Source organism: Struthio camelus, chromosome W, assembly GCF_040807025.1.
Source record: "Struthio camelus isolate bStrCam1 chromosome W, bStrCam1.hap1, whole genome shotgun sequence".
NCBI classification, from domain to species: Eukaryota; Metazoa; Chordata; class Aves; order Struthioniformes; family Struthionidae; genus Struthio; species Struthio camelus.
The window spans coordinates 16,158,697-16,175,818 of NC_090981.1; the positions used below are offsets into that span (position 1 = coordinate 16,158,697).

The 17,122-nt window shown below is 42.3% G+C and overlaps 2 protein-coding genes across 12 annotated transcripts in view; one reads left to right on the top strand and one right to left on the bottom strand.

The window, feature by feature from the left end:
- LOC138064235 (uncharacterized) overlaps nucleotides 1–11,220 on the bottom strand; it is a 34,863-nt gene extending 23,643 nt beyond the window's left edge. Inside the window, exons 1-2 of the mRNA XM_068925916.1 lie at nucleotides 11,217–11,220; nucleotides 4,213–4,577 (exon numbers count right to left, since the gene is read on the bottom strand). Coding sequence (XP_068782017.1) covers nucleotides 4,213–4,577; nucleotides 11,217–11,220 — 369 coding nt within the window. The remainder of the gene's footprint in view (nucleotides 1–4,212; nucleotides 4,578–11,216) is intronic.
- Nucleotides 4,139–17,122, top strand: part of LOC138060861 (spindlin-Z) — a 62,848-nt gene continuing 49,864 nt past the window's right edge. The window contains exons 1-2 of one of the 11 annotated variants that reach the window (XM_068924360.1): nucleotides 4,175–4,226; nucleotides 11,885–12,019. The gene's annotated coding sequence lies outside the window, so the exon portion shown is untranslated. Of the gene's footprint in view, nucleotides 4,227–4,287; nucleotides 4,476–4,964; nucleotides 5,113–5,134; nucleotides 5,710–10,637; nucleotides 10,710–11,884; nucleotides 12,020–17,122 lie in introns of those variants that run through there. The other 10 variants (XM_068924351.1, XM_068924361.1, XM_068924359.1 and 7 more) reach the window with 10 other exon arrangements.

The window sequence follows — 17,122 nt, forward strand, 5'->3', positions numbered from 1 at the left end:
CCTCTTTTGGTGTCCTTATTTGTTTCAGGTTAAGCATTGCAAGTGCAGCTATGCCTAACGTAACCAAAGTTTTGTGTGAGGTTGTTTTAGATGGTTGCTGGTTTTATGAAAGTAGATGTGTTAGTGTATGAGTTTAAACGCACCTAGAAGTCTATTGGTTGTCGTTGCTTTTTATGTTCATCATCGTGCTAGAAGTTGACTTGATAAATACCCCTATTAAGGCAGCCTCATTTATTTCCTTAGACTGTCACAGCTGAGACAGCACTAATATACTGCAAATCATTCTACCAAGTTATGTACATACTTCATCTTCAATATCAGCTCAGAACAGATCAGTGCTTAATTTTCTTTTTATACAACCCATGCATAAGAACTAGTAAACGCATCTGAACTACAAGTGACATGACTGTAGTTACAGCAAAAAAAGTAAAGAACACTTTATACATTAAAAGTGAATGAACAACAAGTGACAATAAAAAAATACTAAATAAAATCATGTAAATATCATGGAAAACTGAAATAGAATTTGAGACATATGGTCATTGTGTAACTTTAATATAGCCTGTAATATTTGCTGATTAATCCAACATTACTGGAAGAAAAATCACATAATTATCTACATGATATTTTTCCTCTCTCATGGAAATGAATTTAACTTAAAAAATGGATCAATATTTTACAAAGTTTTCCTCTCCTAACTCAGCACTAAATATCTGAAAGACTAGAGCTTCCCTATCTTCTTTGAAAGCTACTAATAAGTGAAGTTAGGAGGTCATGTCTTTTTTTTTTTCCCTGAGATTTGTCACAGTGAGGTTTTTCCCTGCCAGGTTCTTTTTTTTTATATTATTATTTGTTTCCCCTGGGGAAACAGTACTAAGTACAATACACAGACAGCACATGTGTCTCAAATGTTTCTGAATCTGCTATAAAGGAAAAATTCCCAAGATGTAAATGAATACCACATATGTGCAAATTTAGTTGCTCATCAAGTTTCCCGTGTTTCGAAGTCTATATAAAGGAAATAAAGGGGAAAAGGTATAATTTGCAGCACATATCTACTTTGGCTACCATAGCGATTTTCTCCACATACTTGGAAATTAAATTATCGGAGGGAAAACCTGCTATACTTTGTCTACCAGCAGCCTGAGGACTACTGCGTGTGTGTGTGTGTGTGCGTGTGTGTGTGTGTGTGTGTGTGTGTGTGTGTGTGAAGGGGAGGAGGGAAGATGCAAGTGAGGAGTAGGAGGGAAAGGGTTTAAATTTCTGCAACTATAGTATGATTTATTTGGTATTCTCTCTTGCTGAGACCAAAGGGTCTCATCTTACATGATAAAAAGTTTTATCGGTTTTAAAGGTATGTCTGGCTAATATAAATAACTTTTCTTTCCAGGCAAATTTATTAGACCTTTCCCCCCCCCTCTTCAGTAGTTTATCATTCCGTGATACACAGTAGGAATCCTGTATCTAGAAAATAGGTGCAACTACACTGGTAAAAGTGGGATTGACACTGAACTATGAGGTGAGTGGAGGGGAGAACTTTGCCATCAAAACTTTCCCACATAGACCTGATCTTGAGGATGAGTCTCTTGCCATACATATATGTAGGTAGGTAGGTAGGTAGGTATTACAGCAAATCCACCAACTCTCTAGTCTAAGTTGTTGCTTTTGCAAGTCTTTTACTTGGTTGAACTCATTCAATCCAATAAAAATAAGGCTGAACAAATTCAACCTGAGAAACCCAAGTCAGCCTCTCAAATCTGAGTTAGTTGTTGGATTTGCAGACTGAAATACTGACTTAATTTCTTTTAAAGATGTTTTTCAATTTTTTTTAATATATTTTTCAATCCTAAATGAAGCCAGTTCTTTGTAAGCCTGCTCCTAGAAGTTACAGCTGAGTTTTACTTCAGTAGTAGTTAGAGCATTTCTCTTAAAAATTGAGCTTTATGAATGATTTCCTGTGATATGCAAGCATTCATTTAAAAAGGAAATTTTTAAATTTGGATTTTTAATTTGAATCTTAAACTTCTTGCTCTTTTAAGTTGCTAAAAGATACATGATCGGCTCCTGCAAGCATAATAAATTTCATCAATGCCGTAACAACGTCAGAGAGCAAACACATTGGAAAGAAGCCTCTGTTTCTGTTGACTTTGGTAAATTCCTGTGTTAGCTTTATAGCAACTTGCTTGGAAAAGACAAAATTTGCCAGGTAGCCAGGTAGCTATCTCAAAGAGACGGTGAAATTAAAGCTGAAGTGGCCAGGTGATCACAGCATTTAAAGATGCTAATTGCAGATCAGCCTCAGAGGCAAGATGCCTTGTTTCCTTCCACTTCATTATCAAGCAAGGATCTTGCCACTTGGATTTGGAGGGTTCTTCATTCTACCATCAAGTCAAAGGGACTGTGATTCTTCAGTAGTAAAGGCTGATTTGCTTTAGGCTGGGAGGATGTCAGAAAAGTAAAGTTTTCTAGGACCATAGGAACCTGGTTCCCAGCCAGAGCTTCTCAAGAGCAAGAGTTCAGCCGTTCTGTTCCTAGCCAAACTAGACAGTTCTTCAAAGCATCCAAGAAGACTAGGAAGTTTATGCACATTTTATTTTTTTAATTGGTAAAATAAAGGACAATTTTCAAAATGTTTTTAATTAGGTTAAGTTGCATTTTGATTTCACAATATGATGTCCTTCAGTCAAACAGTGCTTGACTCTTAAGGGAGAGGAAGCCAAATAAAGAATTCTTCAGGGCTCTCAACACGCACTGAAGCTTTTGTCCAAAAACGTTTGTAACAGAAAACACATCACATAATGCTATACCCACCAAAGTCTAACTAGGAAAAGAATGTTTGACTTAACGTAGACCATGCCTCACCTGTTAACCTTTGGGTTTTTTTTAAGCAATTATTTAACAAAGGAGAACATATTTTCCTTGCTGATGTTTTCCATTTTTTGTCAGTCTAAAGCTATGATTGGCTCTTGGAGTTATATCCCCGAATGATGTAGCAAAATGTGATGGACCGTGATCTGGTGACCGTGCATTTTATTTTCACCACTTTGTCTAAACCTTTATTTTCAATTCCAGCAGAGCATCTGCAGCTCGCTCTTTTCCTTCCTTCCTTCCTTTGATGGCTCGCACATGTTCTTCTTTGAAAAACCCTGGTACGGCTTATCGAATTTCCTCGTTTCGTTCCCTACATTGTGCACGTTTCATTACTTTGAAAGTGTTGTCCATCATCGTAGTGAAGAAGCTTGCTGCTTCTTTTCTAGGTGTCGCTGGATGTGGCGCTAATGATTCAGTAGGTCACACTCATCTGTGCATCTGGCACACGCTAAAGGCAGTCCTGGCTACTTGTAGGCTTTGCCCCTACTGCCATCGCACGTATTTCCCTTCAACCTAGCAGAAGCCGCAAGTTGGGGAGCACCCAGGAAAGTCTACCAGGACTACCCAAAAAATTGTGATCACAGGTTTTGTTTAACTGTTGGGGTTTTTTTTTAAGATTTTTTCTTCAATTTTTAAGTTTCCAATTTCCATAGATCACAACAAGAACAAACCACGTAGAAGGGGAGAAGTTTTTAAAGAAATCCCATGGAAGGAACTAATTCTCTGTCCAAAGAAATAACTGTGGCTCTCCTCCGAAGAGCAAGTGCAGTCTTCTGCTTTTCTTTTTTTTTCCCCCTCTCCTCTCCCTTCTTAGAGACCACGGTAAGTTCAACCCAACTCTTTCGGCCCTGCAATGCTCCAACTTCCGAGTCCACAATCTGTACCGCCCCCCAGCACTGTGCGCAGTCCCGTGAAACACGGATCTGCCCTCAGGTAGCCGCGCACCGCTGGTTTGCCCTGCGTTAAGCCCGACGGCCGGCGCGGCTCTGGGCATCGCTCGGACAGAACCGTTTCGGGGGCAGGAAGGCGCCCAGGGAAACAACGGGGAGCTCAAGGGAAGGCGCCGAGCACCCTCAAACCTGCCCGCCTTGGCCCTGCGCCCCGAGGCCTGCACCCGGGCACCGCCGGGCGGCGGCGGCGGCGGCCGCGGGGGAGGGGGTGCGCATGCGCGCTGGCGCGCAGCGGCGGCCTGGGCGGGGGACGGCTTCCTGCGCTCCTGTCGCAGTTCGGGAGCGGCAAGGCGCCTGCGCGCTGGCGGCAGCGCGGGGAGGGGGAGAGGCGGCGGTGGCGGAGGGCGGGGCCCGGCCCTGTGTTTTGAACGGCTCGATGCGGTTGGCTCACTATTTGGCAGGAAGGTGAGGAGGCCTCTATCCTGGCGGCGGAGCTGGCGTAGGCAGAGGGGGATCCAAATGTGGCAGAGGCGAGCAGGAGGCAGCGGCGGCGGCGACGGCGGAGGGGGGCAAACGAGACGAGGGGCGCAGCCGTCCCCGCTGCCGCCGCGGAGGAGCTGAGCGGCCTGGCGAGGCAGGGGGGCTGCGGCGGCCGCAGCGCTGGCACCCCCGGGCCGCCCGCCTGGCACCCCCGGGCGCCCGTCCCGCCGGCAGGTGAGCGAGCGGGGGAGGGGCGGGCGGGGGGGGGGGAGCGCAGCCCGTCGCGCCGCCCTTGGCCTGGCCCGGCCCAGTACCGGGCAGAGCCGGAGGGAGTCGCTGTGGGGGGAGCCGGAGCCGCCGCTCCCAGCCTCCCCTCCCCTCCCCCGGGGCCGACATTATTTATTCACTCGCGGCGTCCCGGCTCCGTCCCCCTCCCCCTCCCCGGCCCGCGCCCCTCCCGCCCCCGCCGGAAGCTGCCGCCGCCGGGCGGCCGGCCGCCCGCCCTTCCACCCGCGGGGCCCCCCGGGCTCATGTTGCCGTCTCTGCCCTCCCTTCCCCCGCGGCGCCCCGGCTCTTTGGCAACCCCCACCCTTCCGGGCTCCGGGGGGACCGCCGCCGCCTTCCCCCGGCACGGCCCCTGGCCGTACCCACCCCCCGCCGGCGGCCGCAGGGGAGGAGAGGGGAGGGGAGGGGAGGGCGCCCGCACATCCCCCCCTTCCTCTGCGCGGGGCTATTGTGCCGCGGGCTGGGGCCCGCCGAGGGGCTCCCGGCAGATAAGCCTGCCTGCCGATAGCGCCTGCAGGGGGAGGCGGAGGCAGGGGGAGGCATGCCCCGGCCCCCCCGCGCCGCCAGAAAGCGGACCGAAGGGGGCGTGAGTGCGGCGGCGGCGGTGGCGGCGGCAGCGGCGGGGCCGGGCCGCGCCGCGGTGCCTGGAGCTGGGGGAGCCGCCGCCGCCGCCGGGCTACGGCGCCGGGCTGGCACACGGCGCTGCCGCCGCCTGAGACAGGCCGCGTGTGCGTGTGTGAGTGTGTGTGTGCGTGCGTGCGTGTGGGTGCGCGCTCCGCTCGGGCTCCGCCGGCTTCCTTTGTCTGCCGCCGCCGCTTCCCCCCTCCTCCCGCCCTGCTCCCGCTCGCTCCGTGCCTCCCTCTCCTCCCTCCTCTCCTTTCTCTCTCCCTCCCTTCTTTCCCCCTCGCTCCCAGACTCCGAGCGCTGCTGCAGCTGCAGGTTTGTAAATACTGGACCAACACACACACACAACATGGCTGACGCTCGCCCTGCGCCTCCACCAGGCTCTCCGCCTTCTCCCTCGGGCTCCGCCGCTTAAGCCGCTCCTCCGTTTAGGCTTTTGTTTCTTCCCCCTCCTTCCCCCCTCCCCATCTCCCATCCCCCCCACCCCCCCTCAAAAAAAAAAAAAAGGAGAGGAAAAACAATTCACCCTCCTTATTGCGCGCATGGCGGGATTTCAAGGGTAAGGATCCTCGCTTTGGAAGCTTTCTCTCCTTTCGTTTTGCTGTTTACAACAAAATGAAACCTAAAATCAGAGGGGATTTGGGAACCTGGCAAGGCCTGGGGCGAGGGCGGGAGGGGGAGAGCTGGCCGAGCCCTGCTGAGAGAGGCTTGGTTGGAATGTGCGCGTCTTTTTCTCTTTTTGGGTGGGGGGAGGCTGATGCACCAAAGTGCTGGCAGGGATGAAATACTGTGTTACACTGGCAGAATGATCTAGGGCCGTTGCCTTCGTTTTAGGATGTAGTTCAGTATCAGGTATCAACTCAGCACAGTCACGTTTAAAAAGAGCTGAACTAGTTATGTCAGAATAGGCGTTGTGTAGGTTAAAAACTATAGCATGAGCTTTATGGATTTCTTGGCTTTCCCTGTCTCTCAGTGTCAGTATCTGAAATAGCTCGCAGATCATGGGATAGAAAACTGGAATTAACACTTGCTAGGTCTGTTTGTGTAGCTAGTTTTGTGTCACAGATTAATTTGCCCTTGTGATGACAATAGCACAAACCAAAGCAGTTCCTTTTTGTTAAAAGGAGCTTTCCAGATTTCCAGATTCTGCTTTCCAGATTCCCTTCCCCCCCCCCTCCTTTTGGTAGAAAAGGCATGGCATCGTGAACTTAAGTGAGCTACTGAACTAAAGGAAGACAGCATGTTTCTGACCTCCTCACACAAGGCAAATGTTCAGCTCAACACCCCCCACCTCAGTTATTCAGAGCACCCCCTTCTGGCTTCGATGAAAATTGCTTATATTTTAATTGCTTTTTTTTTTTTAATGACGTAAAGCCAAAATAACATTTGCTGGTAGTTTCTTGGGCATATTTAAAATGGTCTGGCATGGAACAGAATTAATTCCAGGTTGTAACTTAAGGATGAATGCCCCAGGTGTGAAGGACATGATGCTTTCTCTTGCTTTCTAGGCACATACGTTGCTGTTATTCATAGTAAATGGTTCATTTTTAAAAGATTATATTTAAAGACACAATCTTTATTCAAAGCGTGTACACACTGATAGCCATAACCTCTGTTAATATCTGAGTATGGTGCCTTAAAGGAATGCCCTAACTCTGCGGTCTTTGGCTGCTTTGCTTTGGGAAGCATCAAATGCAGAAGCACTGGCATACCATAATCGCATAGTTTTTACCGAGGTAGAAGTAAATAATTACTACACTTCAGTGTTAGCATTAAGTATTTTATATAAATATTTTTCTTAAATCTGTGGCTGTTTTTTCTTCTGCTTTTTGCGATCCCTTTTAACAAGTGTTGAGTAATTGGAGATGAGGAGAAAATAAATGATAATATTGAGTTTACAAGAACGTAAAACTTAAGTGGAGTCATCCAAGTTACAAGATCATTTTGGAATGTGTATCTACGTCATGGCTCCTGAGCTAACTGTACTACTTCTAGATGGAAAAGTCTGAGCAAAAGTCTGTAACTTGATATGCCAGTAGATTCCTACAGCAGGCAGTTACACTTTTTTTTTTTTTCTTCCTCCTTCCTTACTTCTTAAGAACCTATCCAAGAGGGTAGTATTCGTAGAACCACTGGAATAGCTTGTCAGTGGTAGATACATTGTCATTCACTGATATAGCAATAATTTCAAAATTTGACTGCTATTAATGACTTTCTTTTTAGAAGTGTGAAACGTACTAAGATACGCAGCTCCTCCCTCTGAATAGTGCTTTTGATACTGAAGCTGGTCTTCTTGGCTCCAGAACCAAAAATAAACAATTATACAAAACAAAATAAAAATAAACAATCCACCCACAAGAACCTGTTTGAATAATGGGTTTAGACCAAAGCAAATTCACTTCAAAGTAGTCTTGATGTGCATGGTATTTTTGCTGCTATTCCATAAAATTCAGCTCCACGTTATTAGGTTTATAAGGGTTTGTTGTTGTTTTTATGGCGTCCTTGCTGTAACTTGTAATTACGTTCTTTTGTATGATACCTAGAAGACTTTTCTTCCTGCCTTGGTTGTGTTAGATGAATTTGTCAAAAATCAGTGTTGATCTTCCTTAGCGTACCTTGGGGAGCTGATCTAGTTGAAGAACCTGCCAAATCTTTGTGCCTTTGGTGCTGCTAAGACATTCCACTGTTCTTGTCATTGTGGATAATGTTAGACTATGTTTAGCCAAAATTAAAAAACAGATATTTGCTAAATCCTCTTTTCCAAAACTGTTCACTTGCTTGTATTATGAGACGAACTGAGGAGAGGGGGAAGAAACAAAACAAAACAAAAAGGCTACAGGAAACACACGGCCACTGTGATAGGCTTTCTGGAAGATGTCAGAAATGAACTGATTTCTTTTCGTAGGAAATATTTTTCAATGAATCCTTGATTGAGGAACAAATCGTGACTGAATGTAGCTCTAAGTATTTGTGAAATTTCTACTTAATGTAAAGTCCAAAAGGTAGCAAACACTTGCAGTTCATCTTATATATCAGTATTTTTCTGTTTTTCTGATCCAATAATGCTCTTCCTTCGACTTCTTATTCTGTGTCTTTCATTGCCAGCTGTTGCCAAGCTGAACTCTTTGACATGTTGGGATTTGTAAACATCCTGCTGATGCAATAGCTGTTTTAAAGTTGATTAAATGTAGTGCATTGCTTGCTTAATTGTTGACAAATGAAACAAGAATTCTCCATAAGATTCTATTTTCTGAAGAAGATGAACAGCCATTATTTTTTCACGTAGACATTAAAGGCCTACTGCTGTAAACTTCCTGCTCGTTTGTTGTTTTTTTTTTTTTTTTAATTCTTTTCTCCCCGCCCCCACACTTCCTTCCCTTCTTCCCCCAGGTATTAGAAAGGTCAAACTTGACTTCTTAATGATAGGGCATGAGACTAGGCTTCTGCAGATGACTCGGAAAACCAATTTGACAAAGTGGCTTAAAAAACAGCTTTAAAACATGGAAGCCTAATCAAAGGAAAAAAATGTTAACATGAAAACTCGCTTTCTGTTTGGATGATTAGATCCCTTGTCTCCGAAACTAGGTTTGAACTTTTTATTTCTGTGGGGGGTTTTTTGCCGCCTTTTTTCATTGTCTTATTACTCTTCTGAGTTTGGTACTTTTTATGATCTGAAGGCAAATAGTGATCTTTCTTGCTTGTTGCTCTTCCTAATCAGTACTATGCACATATCAAGATGTAGCCCACTTGCTATCCAAGGCAAATACTGCCTAGATGTCAGCGTACCACATGACTTAAAAGAATGAGGAATGTGACCTTTCTCTTACATATATGCAGATAGCTTCCATCCCCATCTGTAACAAGTGTTGAGTTCCTTGAAACAGTATAACTAACAAATTTGTGTTTATCTATGAACAGTTGATTTTGATGAAAAATGAACATGAGATTACTAATTTTCAAATAATGGTGATATTCAGTGATATACAGTACTTAATGCTTTCACTGTATGATAGTGGTTAGGTTTAACTTTGTCTTCATCTAAAATGCGAATTTTGTGATGGCTTGCAGAATTTAGGAGGTGAATTGATTTGGCTATCAGGATGATTAAGGAGAATGCTTCTGCAAATGGAGATTCCCTTTTCATGTTTCTTTCTATAATGTAGGTTACAAAACTGCTTTAAATCAACATTGCATGAGGCCTTGCTTGGCTTGCTTACTTGGAAACTTTTTTGTAGTGGTTCCATAAACTGTTGAAATACGTGCGCGTTGTCATGAACGATGATGACAATGTTAGACTTAAATATTACCTAATCACATTCTAACATTTGCAGTTATTGCAAGGTGATTTAGATGTGTTGTAGGCTAGTGGGGGGGGGTTGTGCATGTATGTGATTTTTTTGTTTTTTAACATTGTTGAGTATTGTGGTATGTGGTATTCAAGGTCTGCATCTACTGATGATGAAAGTCAATCTTAATTTCGAGAGTAATTCTGTGGATTTCAGTGATCTAGTAGCAGCCATTCTGTATACGTTTCTGAACTTTAGACCCTTCTATTGCAGATGGTAGTTTGAACAAGACAGAAGTGTGTGGTTTTTTTCTGTTACTGTGTTTGTCACCAATAGTCCAGTTGCTTTTATAATGATTTGCATTGACCTTTTAAAGGGAGAAAACTTCAGCGATGGTGGCTGATTTGCTAAATCCTCTTGCTGTTTGTGAAGTCATTTCTGCATTTTCATTGCTGCTGCTTCTGTGATAGCTCTATGCAGATCCTGTTCCCTGGCCATGTTGAAGCTAGTGTACCCTACTTCATTTAGAGCACCTTGGGTTCATTCCCCGCAGTTCCGTTTCTTGGGAGTGATGTGCAGTAACCTGACCATTCTTAATGCTTGCTTCTGGAGCCTTTTGTTCCTTTAACTTGGTGTCAGAGTCTTTAGTAGGAGCCTTTTTTGTCTCCTGAAATTATCTTAAGACTGTTTGTATCAGCAAGTTCAGAAAAGCTTTAGTGCTCTTCAAGTGCTCCAGTAAAATGTGTTGCTGTGTTTGAAGTCATTGGTGGATCTTCTGTCTTTCTGCTTCCAGAGTGTCTTTCTAATGGTTCACAGGTGTTCTTTAATCCTCAGTACCCAACCTTGCCAAAGTAACTGTATAACTTCAGGAGCAGCCTATTAAGATGACAATTCCCTCTGAGTGTGTGCCTTTAAGGCTTTTACTTCTATCTATTGTGTTGCTTAGTGTGTTTGTCTGTTTGTTTTGTTTTTTCTTCCCCCTCCAGATTCCTGCTAGTCCAGAACAATTAAGAATACAGGGAGCACTTCTAACTCAATTGTCTTTTAAGGTTACTATGCTGGTTAGGTTGTAAAGTATAATATTACCTGGCAATTTGATGTCTGCCACAGGTGTCACTTCTTAGGGTGGTATTCCTCTATTTGGATGCTGTCAGTTGTTTGTAAAATAAAAAAGTAAACCTTGACTTTTTTTCCAGTAACGTTCTTTGACTTCTCCTAAAGCAGACTAAGCTCTTCTAGAAGATTTATGCCATCATGCTAACATCAGTAAAATGTAAGCTAGGTACATTTTACTTCCTTTCAAAACTCCTATAAATGACTTTTGCCTGAATTTGTATTAGTCTCACTTAAATGTAAATTTGAACTTTACTAGCTTGTGACCTCCTACTATAAGAAACATAATTGAAAGACATGCCAGACATCAGACTTCTGGTCTGATATATGTTAAGATCAAATAACTGTTTCTGTTGCAGAAATAACTTTTCTAGCTTAGTATTTATTTTCCCTATGAAAACTCTTCCCTAGCATGTTGAACCAAGGTAGCTTACCTCCACAGTGCACCTTTTTTTTTTTTTTTTTCCTGTAGAGATTTTTAAATTGGGAAGTTCCCAGCTTTCTAGATGTAGTGCACGTGTTGCATGCCGAGCAGCGTGAAAGAAAGCATGTTCTGGAATAGTTCCCTGGTGACATTTCTTGCAATCCTTTTTTGAATGCCTTAGTAAACATAAAGGCTTCTAAAGGCGGTACAGTGCTTAGGTCTCCAGTATGCTAAGATGAGTACCCATCGTACTGATGAGTATTGGATCTGCTCTCTTCTGTTTGTCTAGCTTATTTCTGGTCTTCAACTTGAATTGTAAAATGTTTGGAGAATAGATTGTCTTTATTCAATTTTCTAGGACTGACATTAAAAAAAAAAAAGGCTTGGGGGATGTAGGTTGTCTAACCCATCTTGTACTCGAGACACAACCACCTTGGTACGATTCTGGACAGTTTCTTGCCCATCCTGTTCCTTAATCTTGTGCGTTTTAGGCAGTGATAAGAACGATAAAGAGAGATTAGAATAGAAGCAAATCCCACAGAGACTAATTTACTACTTTCACCTTGGAACGTTCCAGTTGCAGAGAGATTTATTAAATGTATGTATTTTTTTCCTTAATCAACTTTAAAAGATTTTTTTGTCTTAATGTTGAAAGAAGATGAAAAAATTCATTAATGGTTCATTCACCATCAGTGGAAGTGCAGGGGTGAGAGAGCTGATCAAGTCAGAATGTATGCCAACACAAGTATCTTCAGAAAAGAGCTTAGCAGAAAACTCTGCTTTTCACGTGGTGCAAAGACTTTTTAAGAATCTGCCTCTTAAATGCTTTTGTAGTTAAGGAATATGCAGATATTTGCTGCATTTGGAAACTGGAGAGCACTGGGCACTCATGTTTGATATCTTGTGAATAGGGGAGCATTCCAAAGGCTAACCTTGGATCCTGCAGCATGGGCTCTGCATTGCTGAAGGGAGGAGGAAGAGGCTGCTCTAGAAGTGGATGGGCATGGAAAGTTCCCTTGGTCCATTGATTGCGGAAGGCACCTCAGGTGACTGCTGATCTGTTCCTGATATCGGCAGTTGTGATTTACATCTCTTTGATCTTCTGCTCTCCTGTTTGGTCAGTAAAAGCTTACTTTACTGTTAGATGGCAGCCGCAAGGCAGCGATGGCAAGTAAACTCTCTTCTGGTTCATATGCTATCCTAACAGTTCGCTTTAAAGTTTTTTGGGTTTATTCCTACGCTCAGTTATACCTGTGTTGGCATACATAGAAAGAAAAGTAAGGCAAGTTTCTGTCATTTCATATGACTAGGGAATGTGGCTGTATTAATAATGAACAGAAAGCATTGTTTTGTTTAACAGTAATAACTTGCCCCAAAAATGGAGTGAGGGGGAGGAAACAGATTGCATTATTGATAGCTTTTTAGTGTAGATTTTGATTGGAGAAAAGAATTTGAATTGAGTCATTCTAGGGAGTGTTCCCCTCCCCTCCCCCCGGCCAAAAAAAAAAAGTACAAAACTTAATTGAAGGAGGAAAAGTAGTGGGGGAAAGGACTCTTGTCTGTGAATGGACATCCTCGTTTTCAGTATTGGGGCCTCTGTTCACTTCGGGGAGGCTGTCTGTTTGGTTGGAGGTGGAGCAAGATGAAATATGAAGCAGGGATCAGCTTGAAAGGCCAAGGTGTGGTTGTCTGTTCTTGTGTGTGCTCTGTTTGTCCATAGGGCAGACTTCTAGAAAGCCTTACCTGCTTATAAGGGAAGGTATACTCTGCCATCTGAGATTGGAAAATACCTAACTCCTTCCCTTTTTGGATTTCTGTTTTCTCCTCTGCTCTTCAGCTGAGCAAGCTCAACCTTCTTTCATATACTGAAAGATGATTAGTCTCTCTGCAAGCACGTCTGTGTATTTTCAAAAGGAAAAATGTTCCATTTTTATTTTGTTTTTGCTTCTTCTGTTAGTACCAGTACCTAGGCTGATGCAAAATCTCAGAAAGTGTAAGGCATAACTGAGCGTTTGTGCTAGTGAATCTAGTGCTGATCAGACGTAAAGTTTTCTGTAGAGATTTCCAAGCTGAAAGGAAGATGAAGAAGACCTACAGCTGTCTCTGATAAAAGTTCTCGCTCTGAAGTACTATCTCGGGGAATGAACTACCCTGTTTCTTTTCCATTTTTGTTTCATGCACAATGAAGTAATTTAGAAGCAGGGCTGTTGATAGAGTTTATTATCAGGGTTTAAGAACATTATCTTCTGTAGGACAGGCAAGGTGTGGTAAGGAACAAAAATGATTCCAAGGTGGTCTTCATTCTGAGTCTTGCCACCATTTTTTCACCTTTCTGCTGTTAGAGTGTAAGAGGAAATATTTGAGGCAGCCGTTTTTGCTTTCTTGTAGAGGCAGTTACTCAAGGCCAAATAAGTCTATTCACAGGCAGTCCTTCCAGTTTTATAATCTTCTGAAGTATAATTCCAAAATAAAATTATCTTGTTTCTGTACTGAACTGTCTCACACATCTAGGTGTTGGTGTCTTGTTTTGCAGAGGGAGGGAGTGGTGTTTTCCCAGGATACCAGGTATCTTTCTGGGAAAAAAAAAAAAAAAAACACTCCAGCAAACAGGATGAGCACTGAATTTAGTGTGAATTCTTGAGCTACAGGTTGTTTTTGACAGCTCATTTAAAAGAAATTCTGTGACTTAAACTAGCTTAAAGCAAAAGCTGTTCATAGACTCATGCAGGTGTTCTTGGAAAGTACCTTTTCCCACAGTCCACTGAATAACTTCTCAGCAAATAAGTTGAGACAGTTCTTTGTCCTCTTAAATATCTCTTTAAGAGCTTTTGCTTCTCATTATTTTCATGAATATGCAGATATCCATTAGTTTCTGAACCAGTTCTTTGTCTTTGTGCATTTCTCTTCCTTGATCTGCTCTTGGCTTTTCCCTCCCCTTCTGGGAAGAGCCATCGGTTTCACAGCTTGACACCTCCCCAGTTTTTACTTACCCAAGATGTGATATTTGTTTTCCACTGAAAGTCTGAAAGACCTGTGCATAAATAGAGAAAACCTTACTGAGTTGGGAAATGATATGTGATGTTACAATGGAGAGGGTTGTCATATAGCAGAAAAACCCAGTGTAGTAAGCAGTTTAATTAAAAAGTTGTTCTCTTTGCCCTAGCTGATTCCAGTGTTGGCTAGAGTATATAAATGATTAGTATTACTGGTCTCTGAATTATTTCTTTACAACTTAACTACTCAGCTTCAAGTAACACTTTTTACTTTAAAGAACTTTCTCACTGAGCCTCCAAATTTATCAAAAAAACTAGCATAATTGGCTGTAGTTAGAGTTCGTAAGAGAGCACTGAAAACAAAATTCAGCACTTTACTGTTACTACACTTTATAGCTTTGGACGTTAATGCTATTCGCCCTTTAAAGTTGATAATCTCTTTAGGTTGAGATTGGTATTAACATCATAGACAGTGGATATTCTGCTATTCATATGGAAAAACACCAGATCACTTTATCGGTTAGTCCCATCGCAAGAGACTTGTGCTTCTTAACAGCAAATGCTTTTGCTTAAGTGATTTACTTTGCCAATGTAAACAGTTACTTGAATGTATTTACATAAAAGCTGCTTTGAATCTAAACTAAACTGACTGGAGGTGAAGAAAAAAATAGATAGGGCAGATTCACTTGATGACTGGTTACTCAGCTTTTTCAAGACACAAGTAAAAGGCAAGAGGTCATTTCCCTGAGTGCTTTTTTTTTTTTTTTTTTCCCCTAAGCATGCAAAGACAGAGTGAAACTTGCCACTGATTTTAATTGCCTAATCATGTCCATGAGATTTTCTTATAATCAGGTCTGTAGGGAGAACAGATAACTTCTCTGTGCTTTGAATAGAGGCTTTGGATCTTTGTATTGGTGTCAGGCATCAGTTTGCAGAATGCTAATGTTTACTGTTTCATTGCTGGTAATTTTTAGTGAAATTGTCCATTTTCTTTTGACTAGAGGACACTCATGCGGTGTTAATTTACCCAACGATTTTATTCTAATTCCTTTCCTCCTCCCCATCAGCTGATTTTTAAGAGAATTAAATTTTTACCAGTGGAGAGGCAGTCAGCATTTCAGTAGAATAGAGGCCCAAGCCACTGTCTGTAATAAACTCAGAACTGTCTGCCAGGATTGCAGTTACTGTGGTGTTGATTATGGGAGGAGTTTAGGCATGTATGTCTCAACCGTGAATAAATGGGCTCACGGAACAGCTTGTTATCTTTTTGCTTGGTTACAGAACTAATGCCATGTAACTGCTTTCTTTCTAACCTCCCCCCGCCCCAATGTTTTGCGGGGTTTTATTTTTAGATGCTGGAGAAATTTGTCAATATCTTCATTGGTTATTTAGGTTGAGCTTCAAATCAATCAAATTTTTATCTTTTAATCAATGCTGTGAATATTGATTTGTCATGATAAGAATTTTGAATCTGCTTTTAAAACTAATTGCTGTAGCGCAGATCTTGACTATTGATGTATAATTGTTTGGCTTAGTATCCCAAACGGTGGTGTTTTTAGCATCTTCTGACAGATTGATTTCTGGCCCTGTCCCCCCACCTTGGTGGTCTGCCACTGCTTATCTTAAAAACAAATAGTGATTATGTTGCAATACATTGCGAGTAAGCTATAAAACAGCTGCAGTAATTGGGTGTAGACTCTAATCAGAGGTTCCTAAAGCATGAACTGTGTCACCTCTGAATGTGGGAAACAGAAAATGTTCTTTATTGTGGCCCTCCATGAATGCAGCTGTGTAAGCCTGCTGCATTAGAAGAAATTTCATTTCAAGTATGTCAGCAAGATACTTGCTCTTACAAAAATAAATGACCTCACATTCTTAAGTCTGGTTTAGGAAAATATTTTAATTATGCTTATTTTTAGTTTAGTGTTGCAGTGACTTCTCAGCCTACTGGACTCTCGGATCTCAAAATGCATATCCTAGAGCAGTTTATTGCTTGTGGTCCACAGATTGCTAGTGAGCCAAAAAGGTTGAGAAGGTGGACTGTCAAATGGCAGATCTACTTTTTTCATCTCCTCTTTAAAATAAAACGTCAAACCTAGGTTCCCTCAAAGCTGGCAGGTGTGCATTTCAGTTTCTGCTAGCCTGGGTAGTTGAGAACTGGCTGTTAAATGCATGGCGCTCAAAGCATCAATGAAAGATTAGTCACTCTACTGAAGGGATGTGAACCCAAGACTTTGATTTACAGTGATTGGTTAGAAGACTTCTTAGCCAAGTGATAGTAACTTACCACTCCGCTACCTTCTCTTAACAGCAGGGATATGCCCTGGACTGTTTCTTCCAGAATGATTGGGCGATCCTTTTGATTTTAGTACAATGTTTCTCAAACTTATACAATAGCAATTAAACTTAGTCTTCACAGCAAGGCTAATGACCTAAGTATCATGTATGAGGACACACTTAAATAGAAAATAGAAACATCTATTTTAGAAATATTCTATCTCTAATTCCTGAGATCTGTCCTCAGCGGTCTTATCAAAACCAGTCTGCTTGTAAATTTGTTCACAACTATAATAAATTGATTCAACTCTGTCTGTAAGGAAATGAGCAAGGACAAAATACTTGCATTATGCAACTCAAAGTTAACTTGCATTTACCATGGAATGGTAGTAAACACGTAGCTTCTATAGCAATAAGCTACTACTGTCATGTCCTGGGAAATGGTTATCTTTGTGCATATATTGTTGGACTTGGCGGGGAGGAAGGATGATGGTTATCTTTTAATAATGAGAAGCTAAGCTGCTTCATGTTTGCTGTGATGCTGAAGTGTACAATGTAAGGCAGTTACGCTGCATCATCTGACCCATGACAGCTTGTTTCCCTGGTGCCTGTGCATGTTCTTGCCAGGCAGTTAAATGCAAGGTAATTTGAAGTAGACTGAACAATTAAGAGAGTTAAGATTACCTTTGGATTTGTGAGTTCCTAAAGGGTAAAGGAATTCAGGAAAGGTTCTTTTGGATTTGAAGCAGTAGTAAATTATCTTCAAATTGTTGATGAAAGCATTACCTTTAAAGATTTTTTTCTTTTAAAGTATGGAGTACTGTTTATTTCTGAAATGATTGGTCAGTATATTGGAAGAAGTACTAGGTTTACGCAGCG